This window comes from Corvus hawaiiensis, chromosome 1, assembly GCF_020740725.1.
Source record: "Corvus hawaiiensis isolate bCorHaw1 chromosome 1, bCorHaw1.pri.cur, whole genome shotgun sequence".
NCBI classification, from domain to species: Eukaryota; Metazoa; Chordata; class Aves; order Passeriformes; family Corvidae; genus Corvus; species Corvus hawaiiensis.
Genome location: NC_063213.1, coordinates 86,403,808 through 86,422,235, shown reverse-complemented (window position 1 = coordinate 86,422,235; position 18,428 = coordinate 86,403,808). Strand labels below are relative to the sequence as shown.

Below are 18,428 nucleotides of genomic sequence, written 5' to 3'. Positions count from 1 at the left end.
ATAAAAATGCAGACAAATTTTCCCTGTGGGGATTCATCCCATGCAGGAGATATCTGCAGCTTTGCATTTTAATCAGTGAACGGTCTGATCCTGCTGCCATTGAAGTCAGGGGCAAAACCTAACTGCTGCAGAGGAAGCAGGATCTGATACTAACAGCACATAAAATGAAAGGGGGAAATTTTTTCCAAGTGGGCGTTCAGATGATGACCCATTTCTTGCATCAGGCTATTGTTCACCAGAGCACCAGAGATGGCACTGCCATTAACATTTTACTATCCACAAATCAGTACAAAGCGTAACATCCAGTTACTGCTCTTGCATGTTTGCATTTTTTGAAGTTAATAGGGAAAGAGAGCCCCAGGGCAAAGCATGATTGATGAGATAATTGACTTCACAAGAGGACTGTGGAAGAGCAGGCCAAATTCAGCTCTGACTTAAGTTTTTCTATCTCTGCTTATGTCTGAAATAATCTGATGTAGTCCGTCTTCTGTCAAAGAGGAGTGGTGGCATGAGAGCAGTGCTCTTCTGTGAGCACTTTGTTCTCTACTTGTCTGATATTCCTCTTCTTACTAGGCTCCCGGGGAGAGCTTCAGTGTGCATTGCCAGAAAAGGTAACTTCATGTATGGAGTGTGGAGTTCATAGAATCAAAGAACCATACGATGGTTTGGATTGGAAGGGACCTTAAAGATCATCTAACACCCCTGCTCTGGGCAGGGATACATTCCATTAGACCATGTTGCTCAAAGCCCCATCCAACCTGATGTTGAATGCTTCTAGGGATGGGGCATCCATAGCTTCTCTGGACAACCTGTTGCAGTGTCAAAATGAAGAATTTCTTCCCAATGTCTAATCTAAACCCACCCTCTTCCAGCTTAAAGTCATTCCACCTTGTCCTATCACTGCATGCCCTTGTAAAAAGTCCCTCTCCAGCTCTCTTCTTAGGCCCCTTTTCAAGGAGCTGAAAGGTGCTATGAGGCCTCCCCAGAGCCTTCTCTGCTCCAGGCTGAACAAACCCAGCTCTTTCAGCCTGTCTCCACTGGAGAGGTGCTCCAGCCCTCGGATCATCTTCATGGCCCTCCTCTGCAGTCATGATACCCTCCCTGCATTTGATTCTTGTCCCATGCTGTGGTTGCTTGGCTATGTCTGTGTCACTGAAGAAGAAGTCCATCTCTTGCTATAATTCTGTAAAACCAATTGCCCTTATGGGCCTCTGCAGCATGTGTGTGCCTGTTTCCTGCTAGTGGAGACCCAGGGGTGCGTGGCAGTGTTTTAGGTGCTGAGTGTGATTGGCTTGCACTCTCCTGGCCTCACTGCTCTTGGTTTGCCCTCGTCCAAGCACGGGAGTCTGGTCTTCAAAGGGCCTAGGAAACATCCTTTAAAAATGGTACAATGCCCTTGCGGAGGGTATCACACAAGAACTCCAGGGAGATAATTTAGGTACTCCAGCCCTCAGTTTTCTTCCCTGCAAGAATAATTTTTTCTTTACTGGGCAGACTGTTCAGAAGGCACACTGTTTTAGTGACAAGAAGTGTTCACGTACTCAAATTAGTCTCTCACCAGGTATATGCTTTTATTGACATAATTGGATGTCTTACAGCCCTGAGAAATATGATAGCAGAGTAATCCAGTGTGTATGTGCAGTAAAATGTGTAATAACTAAACTCAGAAAAGAAACATGCTCTTCTAGGTTAAAATATTTCTGGAAATATAATTGCCAAAGTAAACCACCGGCCCAAGTTTATTGAAAAAGCCTCTTGGAGAAGAAAGCAAGTATTTCACTGATCAGGAGGTCCAAGAGGAGTCAGTTAATATACATCTAAAAAGGTCAGAGTAAATCTTTGTGTCTTTATACTGTAGAGGTGTATGAAAATGTTTTCATATCTAAATCTGGAGCTAGCTGCTGAAAATCTTCTGTGTAGGTATTTACATTATTGGTGGTTTGGCTGAAGTATGTTTTGGCCAATTAAATGGAGTTGTTTTGTGCCAATTTAATTGTAAGTTAGAGAGGTGGTTTGTTCACAAAATTTTCTCGGGGCTCTGTCTGACTTCAGATTATACTATAGGTACTATTCTATAAAAAGAGAGAGAGATGTAAGGGAAAACGATGGATGCACTGATGGGGGAACTGGAGGGTTCTGCAAGAGTGATGAAATCCCATTTTGTTAACCATCACTACAGCCTGTAGTTCACTATTAGCTTTAGGTATTACACAAAACCAGTATTTGTTGCCATTACTGCCTAGTAAGTCTGCATTGATAGGAAGGGTTTTTTTCTCATTTGTGCAGCAGTTCTCAGTAGAATTGCTTCTGTGCCCAAAACAAGTATACTTTGTCCCCAAAAATAGAAGGCAACTGTTCAAAATTTTTTATTTGTATGTGTGTAATACCTAATGGTTTCAGTAATAGATTATTACAGATTGACCTGATTCTCTTCCACCCTTCCAATCACTTTTAATTAGAAATAAATGTACAACTGTGAGTAGAGTGGTGTCTCTGTACTATGGAAAGAGCCCTTAAATCCCACAAGGGTGCCTGTACATATGTGTATGTGTGCTCGGTTTAGGGTTGGGTTTTTGTGTCTCTTCTTTGCTGAGCTTGCTGGCAGCCAGTTGCTGGGGAAGGAAAGGATAATTACAATGCAAAAGTGTTTTATAGTTTTCTGCTGGGGATTATGCTATAAATACGAAACTGCAGTAGAGATTTTATGGAATTGTTAACAAACTAAGGAAGAGAATGAATTGATACAGAGTGCACAAGAGGAAAAAGATGGCAAAGTTTAAAAAGAAAAGTTGAGCAAATGGCCTTTTTTCTGTGGTCTTAAAAATCACCTAATAAAACATTGTTTTATTGCATAGGTACACTAATCATTTCTGGTTTTAATCATTACACTGCATATACTTTTCAAGCAATTTTATAGAGTGTGTTCTCTAAGGTGGCTCATGAAAATCGCCTTCACAGTCCATTTGTTTAGATGCTGCAGCATGCTTGGTGGAAGCTGACCACCTCTGAAAAGGATGCAGATTGGCCAAATCTATCACTTAAGACTAATAATTCCCAGCAAAACAGGGAGAGTGAGTTATTTCTTCACCAGGCTCATTATATTGGGTTTAGATCTCGATTTTCCTGTCCTGCAAACACCCCCAAAGAGCCCTGTTACTTAACACAGCATGTTACCAGTGTACACGTGGTGATTTATGAAGTGCAAGTTTGAAGCTATCTATAATTGCTCTTAAATGTATTTCTGTGTTATCTTCCTCCTCTAACCTACGTTGTCTGCTTGTTGGCAGTCTTTTTGAACTGCACAGATTAGGCACCCTGCCCCTCTCCTCACCTGAAGTAAGGGACCATCTAGAGCCCTGAAATCACCTTGTGAATCATTCTAGCTTGCTTTTAACCTCAGATAGTGAACACCAGGAACTGTTGTGAAACTCTCCCCATCATACTTTATTGTGTATAAAAGGAAACTAAAAACGCACACTACTGATCAATTTTCTAAAGTCTGTCCTTCGCAAAGCCAAGTGACAACGTTCTCCAGTTAATCAGGGAAGGATCTACTTTGACACATGATCCTTTTTCTGTCAAAGAGCATTTTACTCTTTGTGTCACTTTATGACATCTGATCCCTTTGAATAAGGAAGGCTAGTTACTGGCTACGATGTAGAGTTGTTAGAGAGTCCAAACAAGGCTTTTATAAAAGCAAGAAGCTTGTGGGTTCAAGAGGGTGCCAAAAAGGAGAGGATGAAAAGCAGTTCAGCAATAGCAGCAGCATTCTAGGTCAAATGGGCTTTGCAGAGGTCAGAGAGTCTTTTTCAGTCACTGAAGAAAGGATTGTGGGAAAGAAATAGGAATAATAAAGTCCAATATGCTGATCTTCCCCTGTCTGAAAACCTGTGCTGCATTAGTTCAGAAATTTTTCTTTGCTTGTTTGGCAGGTGGTAAAAATAAAGGTCTGAAATGGGAGAGGGTAGCAGACCTTTACCTGCAGGGGTAGTTTTCTCTGAGTCTTTCAAGAGCCAGCAGACATTTTAGGTAGTGTTGTTTTGAGAGAGAGAGACTTCACAATCGTTTGCAGTGTATGTATGAAAGGAAAAGCAAACAGTGCACAGATCTTCACAGCTGCTTGTACATGGGAAAAACAATGGAGGGACTGGAACACTCTTCAGTTCTCATTCCCTGCCTTGATCCTATCTTGTATTGCCTTTGGTGTAGGAAACTCCATTGCCAAAAAAGCTTTTGCGAAAGTTACAATACTCTTCTGTTGTGATATCAACTAACAACAGTCAAGTTTAACCTCAAGGGAAGTGCTTAACTACCTCAAATTCATAAGGAAGGTTAAATGAGTCCACATTGCATTTATTTTTCAACCATAGGAGAGTATACCTAGCTAAGGTAATTGTCATTAGTTTGGGATTGACTATGGAAATGCTGAAGATTCACAGGGTGTAACTAATAACACTCCATTTGTACCTTTCTGATGATGTGTCTGGTGAGACATGTCCTTTGTGAGTCTTTTAATTTTTGTTATTGGTGAGCATGTAAAGGAATGGATTTAGTTTTGTTTGCAGAGTTTGCAGTGAGAATAACTTCAATTAAAGAGCCTATTGGAAAACATGAGGATGGGGCATAAGACTAGGAAGGAGACTGAAAATATCTCATAATGTGAGGCTGGAAGTTGCATGCAGGGCTGTGTGAGTCAGCAACGTGCCCTTGCAGTGATGAAGCACTAACCACAGGCTGGGTTGCACTACCAAGAGCACAACCAGCAGATCATAGGAAATGATTATTCCCCTTTACTTGGCTGCCATGAAGCCACGTGTGAGTCCATTGTCCAGAAGTGAGTCCAGTTTTGAGTTCTGTGTAACAAGATACTGACACACCAGAGCAGAGGCAACAGAGTCTGGCAGGAAGTGTCAAAGATGTACATGAAGGTGCTGAGGCAACAGGGCTTGTTCAGCCCTCCCCTGCAGAAGGGAAGGGTAAGGAGAATTTGAATGCTGTCTTGCATCTAAACCAAGAGGAAAGACTGAGACAGACTCTTCTCTGAGATTCACTGCAAAAAGATAAGACTGCAACAGTGACAAGTTGCAGCTAGAAATTTTTTCGTTTGACATTAAAATAATATTCTTAAGTGGGAGAAGCATTAGACATTGCCCAGGGAGTGATTCATGGTTTTTTCCAGAGAAGCTGTTGAGTCTTCATGCTTGGAGATTTTCAAAGCTAAGCTATTCAGGGCCCTGAGCTACTTTGTCAAAGCTGGAAGATAACCTTGCTTTGAGCAGGACATTGAACTAGGTGACCTCCAGAGGTTCTTTCCAAACGAAACTGTTCTGTGATTCTGTGACCTAAATAAACTGGGCCAACATTAAGCTGCTCTACATCCTCATTTTGGAGGAGGGCTGGAGCTGCAGAACATGGGACCTCAGCTCAGTATTTCCTGACCTCTTTTTTCAGTTTCTGCAAGGCAGTTCCAGGAGTTGGGAGAGGAGTGCTTTGGAATTGATCCATTCCCCCACTCCTCTAATACTATTGTTAAGGTATAACAGTGGTCATTTGTTTTCTCTTAGTTTCTTTTAATTTTTTAAAAAAGAAGAAAGGATGCATGTAGGCTCAAATATGCTAAGAAGCCCACTGAATTAAAATAATTTTAATTGTGATAGGGAGAAGGCCACCCATTCTGTCTAGTACTTTATCTGCTTACTGAGTGGTCTTTAACACTTACCTCTACATACAGGTTTTTGATCCATGAGCAAAACATATTGTACCTGCGTGAAAACTCTTAAGCTAATCCTGTGTTCTCCATTTTCATAATCTCTGTAAATAATTGCCATAACAAATGTTTTCTTTTCCCATCTCTTCCATCAGCCGCCTTTTCCAAGTGTATGAATAAAAATGTGCAGTTTCTTAATACTGGTCTTTTGTGATGGTCTTAACTTTTTACTTCCAGGACAAATAATTACAGCAGTATTTCCTTATCCTGCTAGAAGTTTTAAGTACTGTCAGTGAAAGAATTATTTTCTAATTTGGGGATCATTATAAAAATTAATATTCTTTAACATCACGAGGTTTGTGGTAATTTTTTACAACTTCATTATAATAGACCACTTGAACTACAGCAAAGCAATTTTAGTCCATGAAAAGAAAGTTCTTTGGCAGTGGAACAAACGATGAAAGAAATTGTAAAACAATTACCAACTTCTTAGTAAGAGTTAGATGACTTAGGGAAACTCTGCATCTCTAAAACGATTGTGAACTTCAGGTTACTCATCACGTAGGGGTTGAATCAACTGTTACATCTTCTGTCTGTCCTTATTGAATGTAATAACAAAACATCAGCAGTGCTGTAAAACCAGAAGCTAGCAGCACTTCCTGACACAGTTAGGATTTACAACCTGTGCCCATTGGACTCAGAAGTGATGACTTGGGCTTTGGTGACTGATTTTGTAAGCCCAGGTGGGATAGGCATCTTTTGAACACTTACGTCCAATTCTAATCTCATTCAAATTTGATGGTGGTTATTTTCATAGTAGTAATCAAAGTATTTTACCCATGGAAGTCTTCACGCATTGAATGAAATGTTCATTTCTGAAAGTGCTGATTTGCATTTAAACCAGGTGAGGTTTATCTGTCTCCTCATCATTGGCATTCTGTATGAGTAATGTGTACATATATGCGATATCAAACTGCACAAGTGCAGATATGACTCCTCTAAACTCGGAGTTCAGTGTTTTCCTAATTACTTACAGGCTATTGAGATTAAAGCAACAAGATCTCTTTTGTGTTAAACAAGAAGCTCACATTCTTTACTCATGAGCTACTCTCCTCTTTCCCTCTTGATGATCACAGGCAACATTCTTGCAAGCAGACGTCCCAGTCCATCCCCCTCTGTAAGAAAGCCTTTGTAACTTGTGGTTGACCTAATTGTGCAGCGACAGCACTGCTGCTGCGAATCTGGGGAGATCCCCAGTATAGCACTCATGTGGGCTTAGCAGTGTCTGCAACCTGAAGCAGGATATAGGTAAGCGGCAATGCAAGGCTTTGAAGGACTCTCTCCAGTTTCACGTGGGGTTGAGATGTCCCATGGAGACTTTAGAATAGCCGTGACCATGGACCTACTTCTGCATACTTTTCAATATCATACCCCACCTGATGCCAGTGAATGGGGTCACGTTACTGAAAAAATGATCTTGGCATTGTTATAAATTTGAAAACTCAGTCTTCTGTATAGAAATGTTTCAATAATATGTTATCTGTGGCAGTTGTTATTTGTTCAATCCTGAAGTACTTGCTGAATACTCTTTCTTAACCTGGGTATGTCTCCATGAGGTCCTGAGGATCAGAGCCTGAATTTGTCTTAGTGTTATGACAGAGGAAAGAGAAGAAAATGTTGAGATTTTTCTTCATTCAACCAACAAAAAACCTCAGTAGCACCATCATTGTGGTCACACTGTGTTAGTGTGGGGTGGTTTTCTGCATGTGCATCCCTTAGAGAAAATAAAGAGCAAAAATTGTGTATCTACTACTAAATGTTACCCTGTTCTCCATGTAGAATGAGAAAGTTTTATAAAGTATTTTCTGACTCCTGGAGACAAGACCACTCAGTAATGTTGAGGCAGGTTTTTTTCATGTCATGTATCATTACCCGGTAATGCCCATCCCATCTTCAGTTTGCACCAGTGAAGGCTTAATCAAGCATGTAGGAGGAAGAATAGTTCTTACTTAATCCATCCGAGAATGGCTCAAATTTGAAATGGGTGTTTTAGTGCTGCTCTTAGCTGAAACAAGGTTGTTAACATGACACAGAACCATCACAGTCGTGTTTTATATGTGTGCTTGCACATTCAGACGAGTAGTAGTGGCAATCAAAATGGTTTGTCTCAGCCAGTAACTCTGTTCAGTGCCACGCGTTAGCTGTGTTAAAAATTCATGAATCGTCTTGGTGAAGATAAAAGATAGGGAAGCACTTTTTCAAACTGATAGGCTTGAAGAAAGGGAGACATTTTGGTTTTGCTTGAGCATTGGGAATATAATCATTGAGTAGAAAGATGACTATTTGTATATCCATGCTTTGGGATAAAACTGCTTTTTAAATGAGGTTCTTATTCTGGACTGGGTGATTCATCTGCCAAGATCCAGATGTAACAGGGATCAATTCACCCGTGGACTCTGATAATAAGAGATTGGTTTTCATTTTGTTCATCAACATGTGGGGACAGTGGGCTGGGAGTGGGGATCCTGCTGCAGAGCAGGGAGAGACTTGAGTGTTGTTGTAACTGCAGTAGGCAAGTAGGTCTCTGTGACCAAAAGGATCTAAATCCCTGAGCAGAAAGATGCAGGAAATAGTTGCAGGCAGGCAAGAAGAGGATGAGGAAATGCGAGAGACAGCGAGGGAGGAAAAGGCTGCCCCCCTTGTGTCAGGATGTGGGAGTAGGTACTCGGTGATAAATTGCTATGCCAGCTATAGGGTGGAGGTCATTTATGGCATCCATGTGACAATAGATTTGTCATGTGTTACAGAGAGGTCTCTTTGCATCGAGGTATATATACTGCATTGTGCATTACTTCAAAATCTTTCCATGTGCTTTCACTCTTCAATTTCCACTCTTTAAATTGATTTCTTTGTTATCCTACTTTGTCCTGGTTTTAACATATTGTAGCTTTTATTAACATTTGTTACTGGGCTTTTTTTGTTCCTCTAAAAGCCAAGAAGCCATATACTCATACCTGTTTGTTCACTGTCTGTTTTTGTGGGGTTTTACTATTTGATGTTCAATGTCAAATTATTCATATTTATCCTTCATGTTGGTGTTTTCCTAACTGTAGTTCTGTCATAAGCATACTCAAATCCATTCAGTGGCACATCCTTAGTTCCTGTAATTGCCATTTTTAAATGGAACAATCTCTGAGACTATATTCAGAATCTAGAACAAATGTTACAGAAAATAAGGTCAAAGAAATCAAATAACATTGCTTCCAAAGTTGCAATAGAGTCTTTGGATCATCTTCCATCATTAATATCAACGCTTGACAGCACTTAAAAGTTTAATCATGATTTGTAACCCTCTGAATTTTATTGCTTCTGCTGTCGGAAATCAATTTCAGTACTTAATGGCATCTTGTAACCTCAGTCAAGGAGAATGTTGGCTGGATTTTTATTCTAGTTTTACTCGAAGCTTCACTGCTAAGCTATATCCTGACAAAATTATTTCAGTGACATTCTTTGACAAAGTTGTTTTCAGTTCTCTGACTTAAAGAAAATACTTTCGTCTATACAACATAATTCAGAAGTATTTCTCTCCGTTGATCATTTTATTGAGCTATAATTTCATGTATGCTTCAAAAAGTTGTAGATTCTGAGCCTAAAATACAGTGAAGTGTATGTTTAATCTTAGTCGCACTTGCAGACCTGGGACTTCTCATGTAATTAACATCCACCACAAGTGTCTGGAAGATCAGACCATAAACTGTTGTTTAATCTTCCTTGTTGCTTACTGAGGTTCACAAAGAGAATGGAGCACACTTATAATTCCAAATTAAACATTTAGATTAGTCTTTATTGATTCCTTTTGATCAGGAGAAGTGTGTTTAGACTTGATTCTATGTTTCGTCACTGAGTAATTTCAGTCATTGAAATTATTGACCTGGTTGGGAGCTCTCCTTTATGGCATAATTGGCAGGATGAAGTTGAGTACATTTCTTAAGGGAAAATAAAATTGTATTTTTTATCAAAAAACACAAAAGGGGCTAGCTTATAGGAACCAAACTAAAACAGGGTACAAGAAACTGTACTGCATCTACTCTCCTCTCAAAATTTGCAGCTTTTAATAGAATTAAACATGCAAAGGGCATCTCCCTTGATCTCCTTTATAAATAACTAAACATCGGAAAAGTTTCTGCTTTAAGCATGGTACTGTTGACTTTTCTGTACACTTATTAGCAGATTTTGTATGCTTTGAAGAATAGAAAATTGTTATTCTCCCACTTAACGCAAAATCGAAATTGAAGGGTGATAAAATCAGTGACACCCACTGGGCCAGCAGTAGATCTAGTTTACCAGTTAAGTGTCCTGACTGGGAAATGCTGCCTGTTTTTACCTGTTTATAGACTTCTTATTGGAAATTTCAGCTGTTTGGCAGAATAGAAGAGAAATAAAAAGACTATGTTGCCATAAGGAATAACAGTAGTGATTTCTTGAACCATGTCATTTAAACTTGAGTCTAATTCCTCAAAAAACTGTCCCTGGAAAATTGTTTCTTCAGAGAATTTAGGAAACTGATTTGCTATGAAATTTGTAAGACCCAAGCTCCACAGGACCAGCATAGCAAACCACTTCCCTAAAAGCAAAGGACATAATTTTTGTCACTTTTCAAATCATCTTTATCTTATATACAAATACTGAGCAGCCTCCCACCATTTCTAATGTATTTCATGTGGGTTTTTCCAATTACAAAGGGACGGCTCTCTGATTTATGTACTGATGACTTCCAGCTAACTTTCCTTGTTATATTTCATTTAGAGAGCCTGCTGTCTGCACATGATAATGTTTATGTAGTGGATGACACGGTTCTGGAGCTATCGGAGGTGGAAGAAACGGCGTCAGAAAGCAGCTGTTTTGCATCAGAGGACACCACAGAGGACTCGGGTGTTGTGAGCTCCCCGTCTGACATTGTATCTCTGGATTCCCAAAATGACAGTATGAAGTTGAGAGACATCAAGCTGGTCAATGGCTACATGGGGCCAGCTGAGGCAGGTGCAATGTGTGGCACAGAGATGTGCCCTGTACGGAACGCCTACTGCGGCAGCGTGGGACCTGACAGTGCTCCTCTGAGGTAAGTATTTACTTGCCACCAGCACTTGGAAAACATCTTGCATGTCCTCCTGGTAGGGACTCGTTTAAGAAAACCAACTTATACGTTCTTCTGCTCTTTCATAAAGCAGTACCAATGCCAAGTGACTCCTCCCAGTGAAAAGCTCACTGTCAAATCCCCTCCAGCGACACACTTGTAGCAACAGGCAAAGGTCACTTTTTTGTTTGAACTTGTAGTTACATTTCTTGCAAAATACCACTGCCCTCCAGAGTTGATTTCTTCAAGGAGTCTGAAATAATTTTGTTGCAGTTTGGTTTATTTTGTACTTCTGATAGCACCTGAAGTGTTTAAAATATTACTATTTATTGATCCAGAAAAATGACATGCAGGCCATATAATGGAAAATTCAAGCCACTAAAAGCCAGGTGGAAAAGGACTGTATGCAGTGACCTTTGGAGATCGGTTTGGAAATGTTTGCATGCATATATATATATATGTGTGTTTATATATCTGTTCACCTAATGCTAACCTCCACTGGTGTGGTACTTTGGGCTGGCGGTTTTTTCAGCATATTTCCTTTTTTTCTCCCTTCTTTTTTTTAGCATAAACAAACATTTTTCTGCAGTTTTTGCAAGAAAATACGAGAACCTGGAATTTACCTAGAAACTGCCTTCAAGCACAAATGACTCTGACACTGTTTGTTTGCCAAAACTCACATAGTTGGTGGCAGGGCTGCAAAGGGAACCCAAAATTTATAGGACTTTGCAAATACAAACTGGCCAAATAGGAAGCTGTGCCTCCAGCAAGGAGGGTGGCCTGGTAATACTGACAGGGATCCGCTCTGTGTGATGCTGCAGAGTCATGGGACAGGGGCCAGAAATTCCTCTGAATTCTCAGTTGACATGAAGTCTGTGCTTTCTGGTCTCTCTCCATTCAGCTGCTAATCTGTAGCCCCTTCATAAAAGTGTGTATCATGACCTAGTTATTTCCATCCACACATTTCTGAGTGTGAACTTCATCTTGGATCATGCAGTGTGTGATAACTTAGGGATAAATTAGACCAAAGTCAGTATTTAACCTACTGGAATGATCTTGGGGTTTTTCTTTATCCATCAGTATCAATGGGGACAAGGTCAAGCCTCCCTTAGATACTTGCTCCACAACACATTTTTCTTGTGATTTTTTCTTTTGCAGTGTCTTAGGTCCTGATGCAGTTTCTATTGGAAGGATTAGATAGGCTGCTATCGTAACTGCAGTTAACATTCCAGACCTGATCCAAAAAAGCAACCCATTAATTTCAGTAGGCTTAGATTGGTCCTTTTGAGTTAAATAGGCTGTCCCAACTTTCCTCAAAATGCGGGATCTAAAGTGGTTTGAAAAACACACATGTACATTTGGTGGGGAAGGAAGAAGTTAGCATTTTGTTGACCAAAGACATCAAAGCAAAGCCCTGTAATAACAATACTAATCAGCTACCATTTGGGGGGAACTTTTTCTGGTTTTCAAATCAAATAAAAGACTGACCACAGGTCACTGTGATGCACTTCCTCTTGAAAGGCAGTATTCCCTCCATCTTTCTCTTCAGCCAAAGATATATATTATGTCCGTGGCATTCAGATTTACCTTTGCCACACACACAAAATTTTTCTTAGTTGAAAAGAGTGCACAGAGAAGAGACAGCAGGATGTGTCATAAACTGTCCAGCAGGACTGCTGTCCAGGGGTCTTGCTGAGCCAAAGGAGTGCAAGCTGGAAGGATAGTGTGATGCACTGCCCATTGCAGTCAGGGAGGTGCTGAGAGGCCAGTGCTGTAGTGTCCTGTCATGGGCCCCCAGTTCAAGAGAGAGACTGGAAAACTGGAGAGGGTCCAGAGGAGAGCCACTGAGGGAGCTGGGACACTGGAGCATGCAAGGTATGAGGGGGATGGGAGGCAGCTGGATTGTTCACCTTGGGAAAGCAACGTTGGTAAGGAGGGACCTGGTTGCAGTCTTTCCCTAACAAAAGGAGGACTAGGAGGTTTCTCAGGCATACACTGTGAAAGGACAAGAAGCAATTGTCACCAGCTGCTCTAAAGGAAATAAAAATTAAATATGAGGAAAATCCTCAAAATGGGAATGGCTAAGCAGTGGAAGAGGCCTCCCAGAGAAGTCAAGGAATCTCCATGTCTGGAGATTCTCAGAACTCAGCCAGGCAAAACGTTGGGCAGCCTGTTCTGGCTTTGAAATTAGCCCTGCTTGGAGCAGGAGGTTGGGCTAGGCTTCCTACTTGCTTTTTTTCTGTGATTTTATCATGCTAAATATTCTCTATTTAGCTAATATATCTATAATTTTAAAAATGTGTTTGGGACTGAAATAGGAGACAGTTGTTGTTGTTTGGGGAATGCAGTTATTTTTCATAAATACTATTTATTTTTTAGGTTCTGGGACAGGAAAATTGCTCCAGATCAGCTTAAGGATATACAAAACACTTAACATTTGTGATGTATTTTAATCTTGTGTCAACAACCACTTACATTGACACTATAGTGTTGCTGGGAGCAATATCTTTTAAAATTTTATGCTCTGAATGTTCCAGTAATATTTGAAGGTAAATCCAGTTCCACTCCTAACATATCTTTGTAAACAAAACAGCTTTGAAAATTGTGCTACCCTAAATCCTTTTGAGGTCAAGCTGCTAAGTTTTTAAAAGCCACTTCCTAAGTGTTTAGAAAAGGGAAAAAAAGTAGGTTTTTAAAACTATTTGCATGAAATTCTTGTTTTAATCAGATATAAATAAATTCTTAGTACAGTTTTGAGTACAGGCAAATTTGGAGAACTTCAATTTTCATTTTCACTGTCAGAACAACTGCCACCCTGCTAGTAAAATGTGTTGGGAACTCAGAAATTTTACATAGTTCTTTGATGAATGGACTATTTCAGGACCAAACCAGCCTCTTAAATTCCCAGACAAGTCCAAATGCACTTCATGTGAACAACCAATACCAAGCTATATAGAGTTTTAAGTACATTTCATAAGCTACAAAATTTAAAGGAAAATTTTACACAAAGTTTACTCATTCCTTTCTATCTTCTACTTGGTACACTAGTGATCTAAACTCAATTCTAAAAGGAAGATAAGAGCAAAGAAATTGGAAGAACATGCTGCTACTGTAAAGTAGTAGGGGTTAGCAGCAGTGAGACTGAGTTCTCCTTGAATCTGAGCTCCACTGAAGCCAGAAATTTTATTTAGTGACTAATTTGGCTAAGGCTTGGGAAAAAAAGGTTAATAAGAATAATGGAAACATTTAGGTTGTCATTTTGAATTGTAAAACTGACTAAAAATTGGGCTTTTCACCCAGTGAAATAACTAATTCCTAGGAATTAATAATGCACTGTACTAAAATCATTTTGTACTCTGTGGATTGTGAAAACTACCCTTAAAGTGGAAGCAAATTATATTTGGAGTGTGAAGGGCTGTGAAAAAAGTCCAGGCAGTATTTTGCCCATTCATTGTGGAGAACTGCGAAGAAGAGCAGAATCAAGTCCACAGTTCTTACCTAGGTTTGCTCCGAAGGGTTAGCCTGTGGTCCAGATCAAGAATATTTTTCCATGTTGCTTCCTTTAATTAGTTGTATGTTTAGTTTTAAATTAATTTTTCTTAGCATTTCTGGAGTTGTTTTCTGGATGTCCTGGGTGGTCTCTGTGTGGCTGTAATGCCTGATAGCATTAGAATATCACAGCAGGGTCTTCATCTGCTGCTGAAGTCAAGGAAACTTGTGAGCATTTAAGGGTACAGTCTCTGACATGGGATATGTTTGTCAGCACATTGCAGGGTAAGAGCGTGGCCAGGTCAGAAATTACACCAACCACAGGCTTTGCACAAACAAATATGAGAGCACAGCAGAGCTCAAATCTCCTTCAGCTCCCAGAGCACAGAAACAGAAATTTCTAAAAGAAGGTACATGTATTCCTGGGTTTCCAAGCTCAGGTCTTTCCTCCACGGTTTTGTTTTCCTGTACATGGGAGCAATTTGCAAATGCACTCTTTTTTGTTTGGTTTGGTTTGGGGATTCTTGTTCGAGCAATCATAATCTAAATACACATACTACTTAGCAATTAGAATATCAAAACAAATACCAAAACACTCTAGTTCTACTCTTAGCTCTGCCTTTAACCTGTTAAACCATCTTGGTCTCTCCTCCTGTGAGATCCCCTTCTGCCACTGACTGGTTTTTTACAGTAAAAACCATAACACAGCTATCATATCTCACAATACATTTGTACAGTGCCTGGTGGAGCAGAATCCAGACCTCAGCTGGAGGTGCCAAGGGCTAAACCCATATAAATAATTGACTACATGCAACGTTCGGCTGTGAATGTTTTAATATTAACTGCTGAGTCTGAACATTGTACTACATAGTTCTCTTTATTCATATCCTTTCTTACAGTTGATGTCTTTGTATTATGTATCTGTTCACCAAATTTTAATATATAGTGTTAAATGAGTAACAAGAAAACCACAGAGAAGCTGAAATGTTGCTTATGTAGCAGTAAGTGCATCTCATGATCTCACAGTGTTGCAACCCTGTCCTCCCATACCCCCTCTTTTCCCATCCCTTGTGTGGTGTCATCACGCAAGCTCCTAGGGGCAGGGATCAGACAGTTTTATACGCCTGTACAACATTGTGCACACCTACTGTCTGGAGCTTTACAAATAATTACACATTAAAAATTATGTTAATATTATTAGGGATGCTAGGTCATGTGCTCGAAGTTAGGTAACTTCAATATTAAGGCTTTGTGTGTAATCTTAGATTCCCCCCTTTTAACCTCAGCTCCTCCCTTTTGTACAGTATGATAACGTCTTCGGTTAAAGTGATGGAACTCAATTTTATTTTCTAAGTTTCAGAGCTCAATTAATAAAACAGACATACCAATGTTCACTCAGTTCAAATTCTCATCTGGAGACTTAATTTCCTTTGGCTCTTTTTATCTTACTCATTGCAGTAGTATTCACGTGCCATGCAGACTTTCGTTCATTTCTCTGCACAGTGCTCATGTGATATGAAGAGGTGGCATTTTCCTGTTTTAGGGAAGGAGAGCTGATGGGCAGAGTCAAGGCAGAGTAGTGAACAGTTAGAGCATGAAGGACCACCTTTTTTTCAGAGGACTGAGCATTAAATAGAATTTCATGTATCAGAATGCAGCTCTCCTTTTCCTCCAAGCTCTGTTCTTGGAAGAAATTTAAACATTTTGGTTGGAATAAAATAATAGTACGATTATGGGCATGTTATAAAGTGGACTGTCACCTCACAGAGGTGTGTAGTTTCTCAAATTTACAAGCAACTGAAATCAGTGTTTTAAAGGGGGTCACTCTTAAGAGTGGTTCTGCTGGCCTGTCTCGGACAAGGAAAAACACTTTAAAATACCGGACTTTTTTTTTAAATTCTGAAAAGATTTTAAATTTACTGATATGTTTAAGAAATAAAAGTATCTTAAAATGTGAAGGGAACTTTGTAGTTATAAAGATAGAAATGAATACAGGCTTGTGTGAGGAGAAAAGACAAAATACCTTCTAAATGTCTGAAAGGGATTTTCCCCTCCCTTGAGTGTCTGCTTCAGTAGCCATGAGAGAGGAATATTTTTTCACGTACAGCTAGCAGAGGACATAGGGTGGGGGTGGGGGAACCTTCCAGAGATCAGTTCATGCTGTGGGTCTGGCCAGAGATAATCCCATTTCCTCCCTTTCTCTTGGAAGAATTTGTTACCTTTGGCTCTGGTCAGGGTAGCTGAAGCTACTGGGAGGACAGTCCTCTTAGTTACCAACCTGAGAGATACTTGCTGTTTGCTACTAAACTCTTCAGGTTTTGAGAAGTTAGTTTAAAACAAAAGCTTGAAACGATAGGGGTGGGTGAACCTGTTCTGCTTAATTTTCAGTCCATTCAAATTCAAATGTTACAGGGTTTTGTATTCCACTTGGGAAGGACAGGACAGAAGGAGAAGTCAGCAGCTGGAGAGAATTCAGCATGGGAGCCGGTCAGAGGAAATAAAAATAGTGAATGGCAGAAGGCAGGAAGGAAAGAGAAAAACTGCAGTGAAAAATAGCAGTGTGTGTATATATTATATATACCTCTGTGCAAAAAACACGTTCTGTATAATTACTTATCACTTTTAACTGTCTCTGAGAAACAGGAGAAAGTTCAGTTCTGTTATTTCTCTATAGGATAGGTTTTATTTTAACTGGGTAGGCATGTTTTACTTTTTTGAAAACAGTTTCAAGGGGTAGGAAGGTAGAGAAAGGGTTAAAGTGACAGGGAGAACCTCAGGGATGAAAAATTATTTAATTAAGACTCAGGTGTCTGACAGATTTGCAAGCCTCTGCTTCTTACATAGTTTTCCTTCCTTATCTCTGGCTTTCCGTTTCCCCTTGTTCCAGAAAACTCTTTAAATTTGGATACTTTTGTGCACTTTTTTGCTGGCAGATCTTCATGGAGGAAAGATATTGTGGATTTTATGGTTAAGTAATGGATACTCATAGTCGTTTTAGGGCAAGAATACTGATTAGCCTTTCTGTTAAACTCACCCACTGGAAAAATACTGTATGCTTTGGAGCTGTAGAGTATTTTAAATATTAGAGAGCAGCTTGGGTTGCTGAAGGCCTGATACTGGTTTCCAGGAGAGAAAGGCTCTGGTCCTTTTCTGTTTCTATTTTTCCATGTAAATCAAGAGAAGTTATTTAACTGTGCTATCTTTTAACTTGCAATGTTACATTGCACAGGTAATGTGGCTGTATTAAGGTCTAAATCATGCTAGTCCACTTTCCTGCCTATTTCTGGCAGTGCTGTCTGCCTGCGGGCTTTCCTGTTGAGAAGCTGTTGCCAGAGGAGGGGGAGTGGGGGCATGCATCCAGCTGTATAGCAACTACAAGCTGCTGCTTATGCAGCAGGACCCTGGCACTGACATATGTCGAGGCACTCTGGAAGCTAAAATCACCCTGGTATGTAACAAGCTTAGAGATTTCTAGCATTAAAACACAAAATGATACTATACAAAAGCATATTCGTTTGCTTTCTGTTTAGATTCCTGACCAGTAACCATGGAGGAAAATTGTAAAAGGACCATAAACCCAGCTGCTGTTGAAAAATTGCTTCGTTTTCCTCCTTGCCTCTATTTGCAAGTTCTTGTTGTTAATTGGGTGGCAGTATATCTGAAGCTACTACTGGACCTGTGTATTACAGGACTGAAAAATCGTTAAATTCAATATGTGATGACTTTTATTCAGCACAGATATAAATGCAGCATAAAGACCTTTGTTTGATGTAGTCCTACAGACCTAGAAACAGAACACAAAGTAAAAATGGAATGGAAATGATGCCTGTACCTTGCTCTCAAAAATAGGTGCAGCCTTTTCTTACTGCCTATCTAAGAACATAAAAAAGAAGGTTATCTGGTATTCAACAGAATACGACCATGTGCTTTTTCCCTTTCCTAGTTGCCAGCCACTTCCAGAACTCATGCTTCTAACACAAGTGATGACTTTGCTATCTAACTATATTGGTTGCTCAGTCTACAACTTTTGAATTTTAACAGGCTTTGGTTAAAAATTCATTCTCAAGTTCACAGGAGGCAGTAGAAATGGAAAATATC

At 39.9% G+C, this 18,428-nt stretch overlaps 1 protein-coding gene across 16 annotated transcripts in view; it reads left to right on the top strand.

Annotated features, from left to right (window-relative positions):
- Positions 1 to 18,428, top strand: part of COBL (cordon-bleu WH2 repeat protein) — a 206,425-nt gene that overhangs the window by 170,396 nt on the left and 17,601 nt on the right. For all 16 annotated transcript variants that reach the window (XM_048312776.1, XM_048312749.1, XM_048312734.1 and 13 more), the window contains one exon: positions 10,514 to 10,826. In XM_048312776.1, coding sequence (XP_048168733.1) covers positions 10,514 to 10,826 — 313 coding nt within the window. The remainder of the gene's footprint in view (positions 1 to 10,513; positions 10,827 to 18,428) is intronic.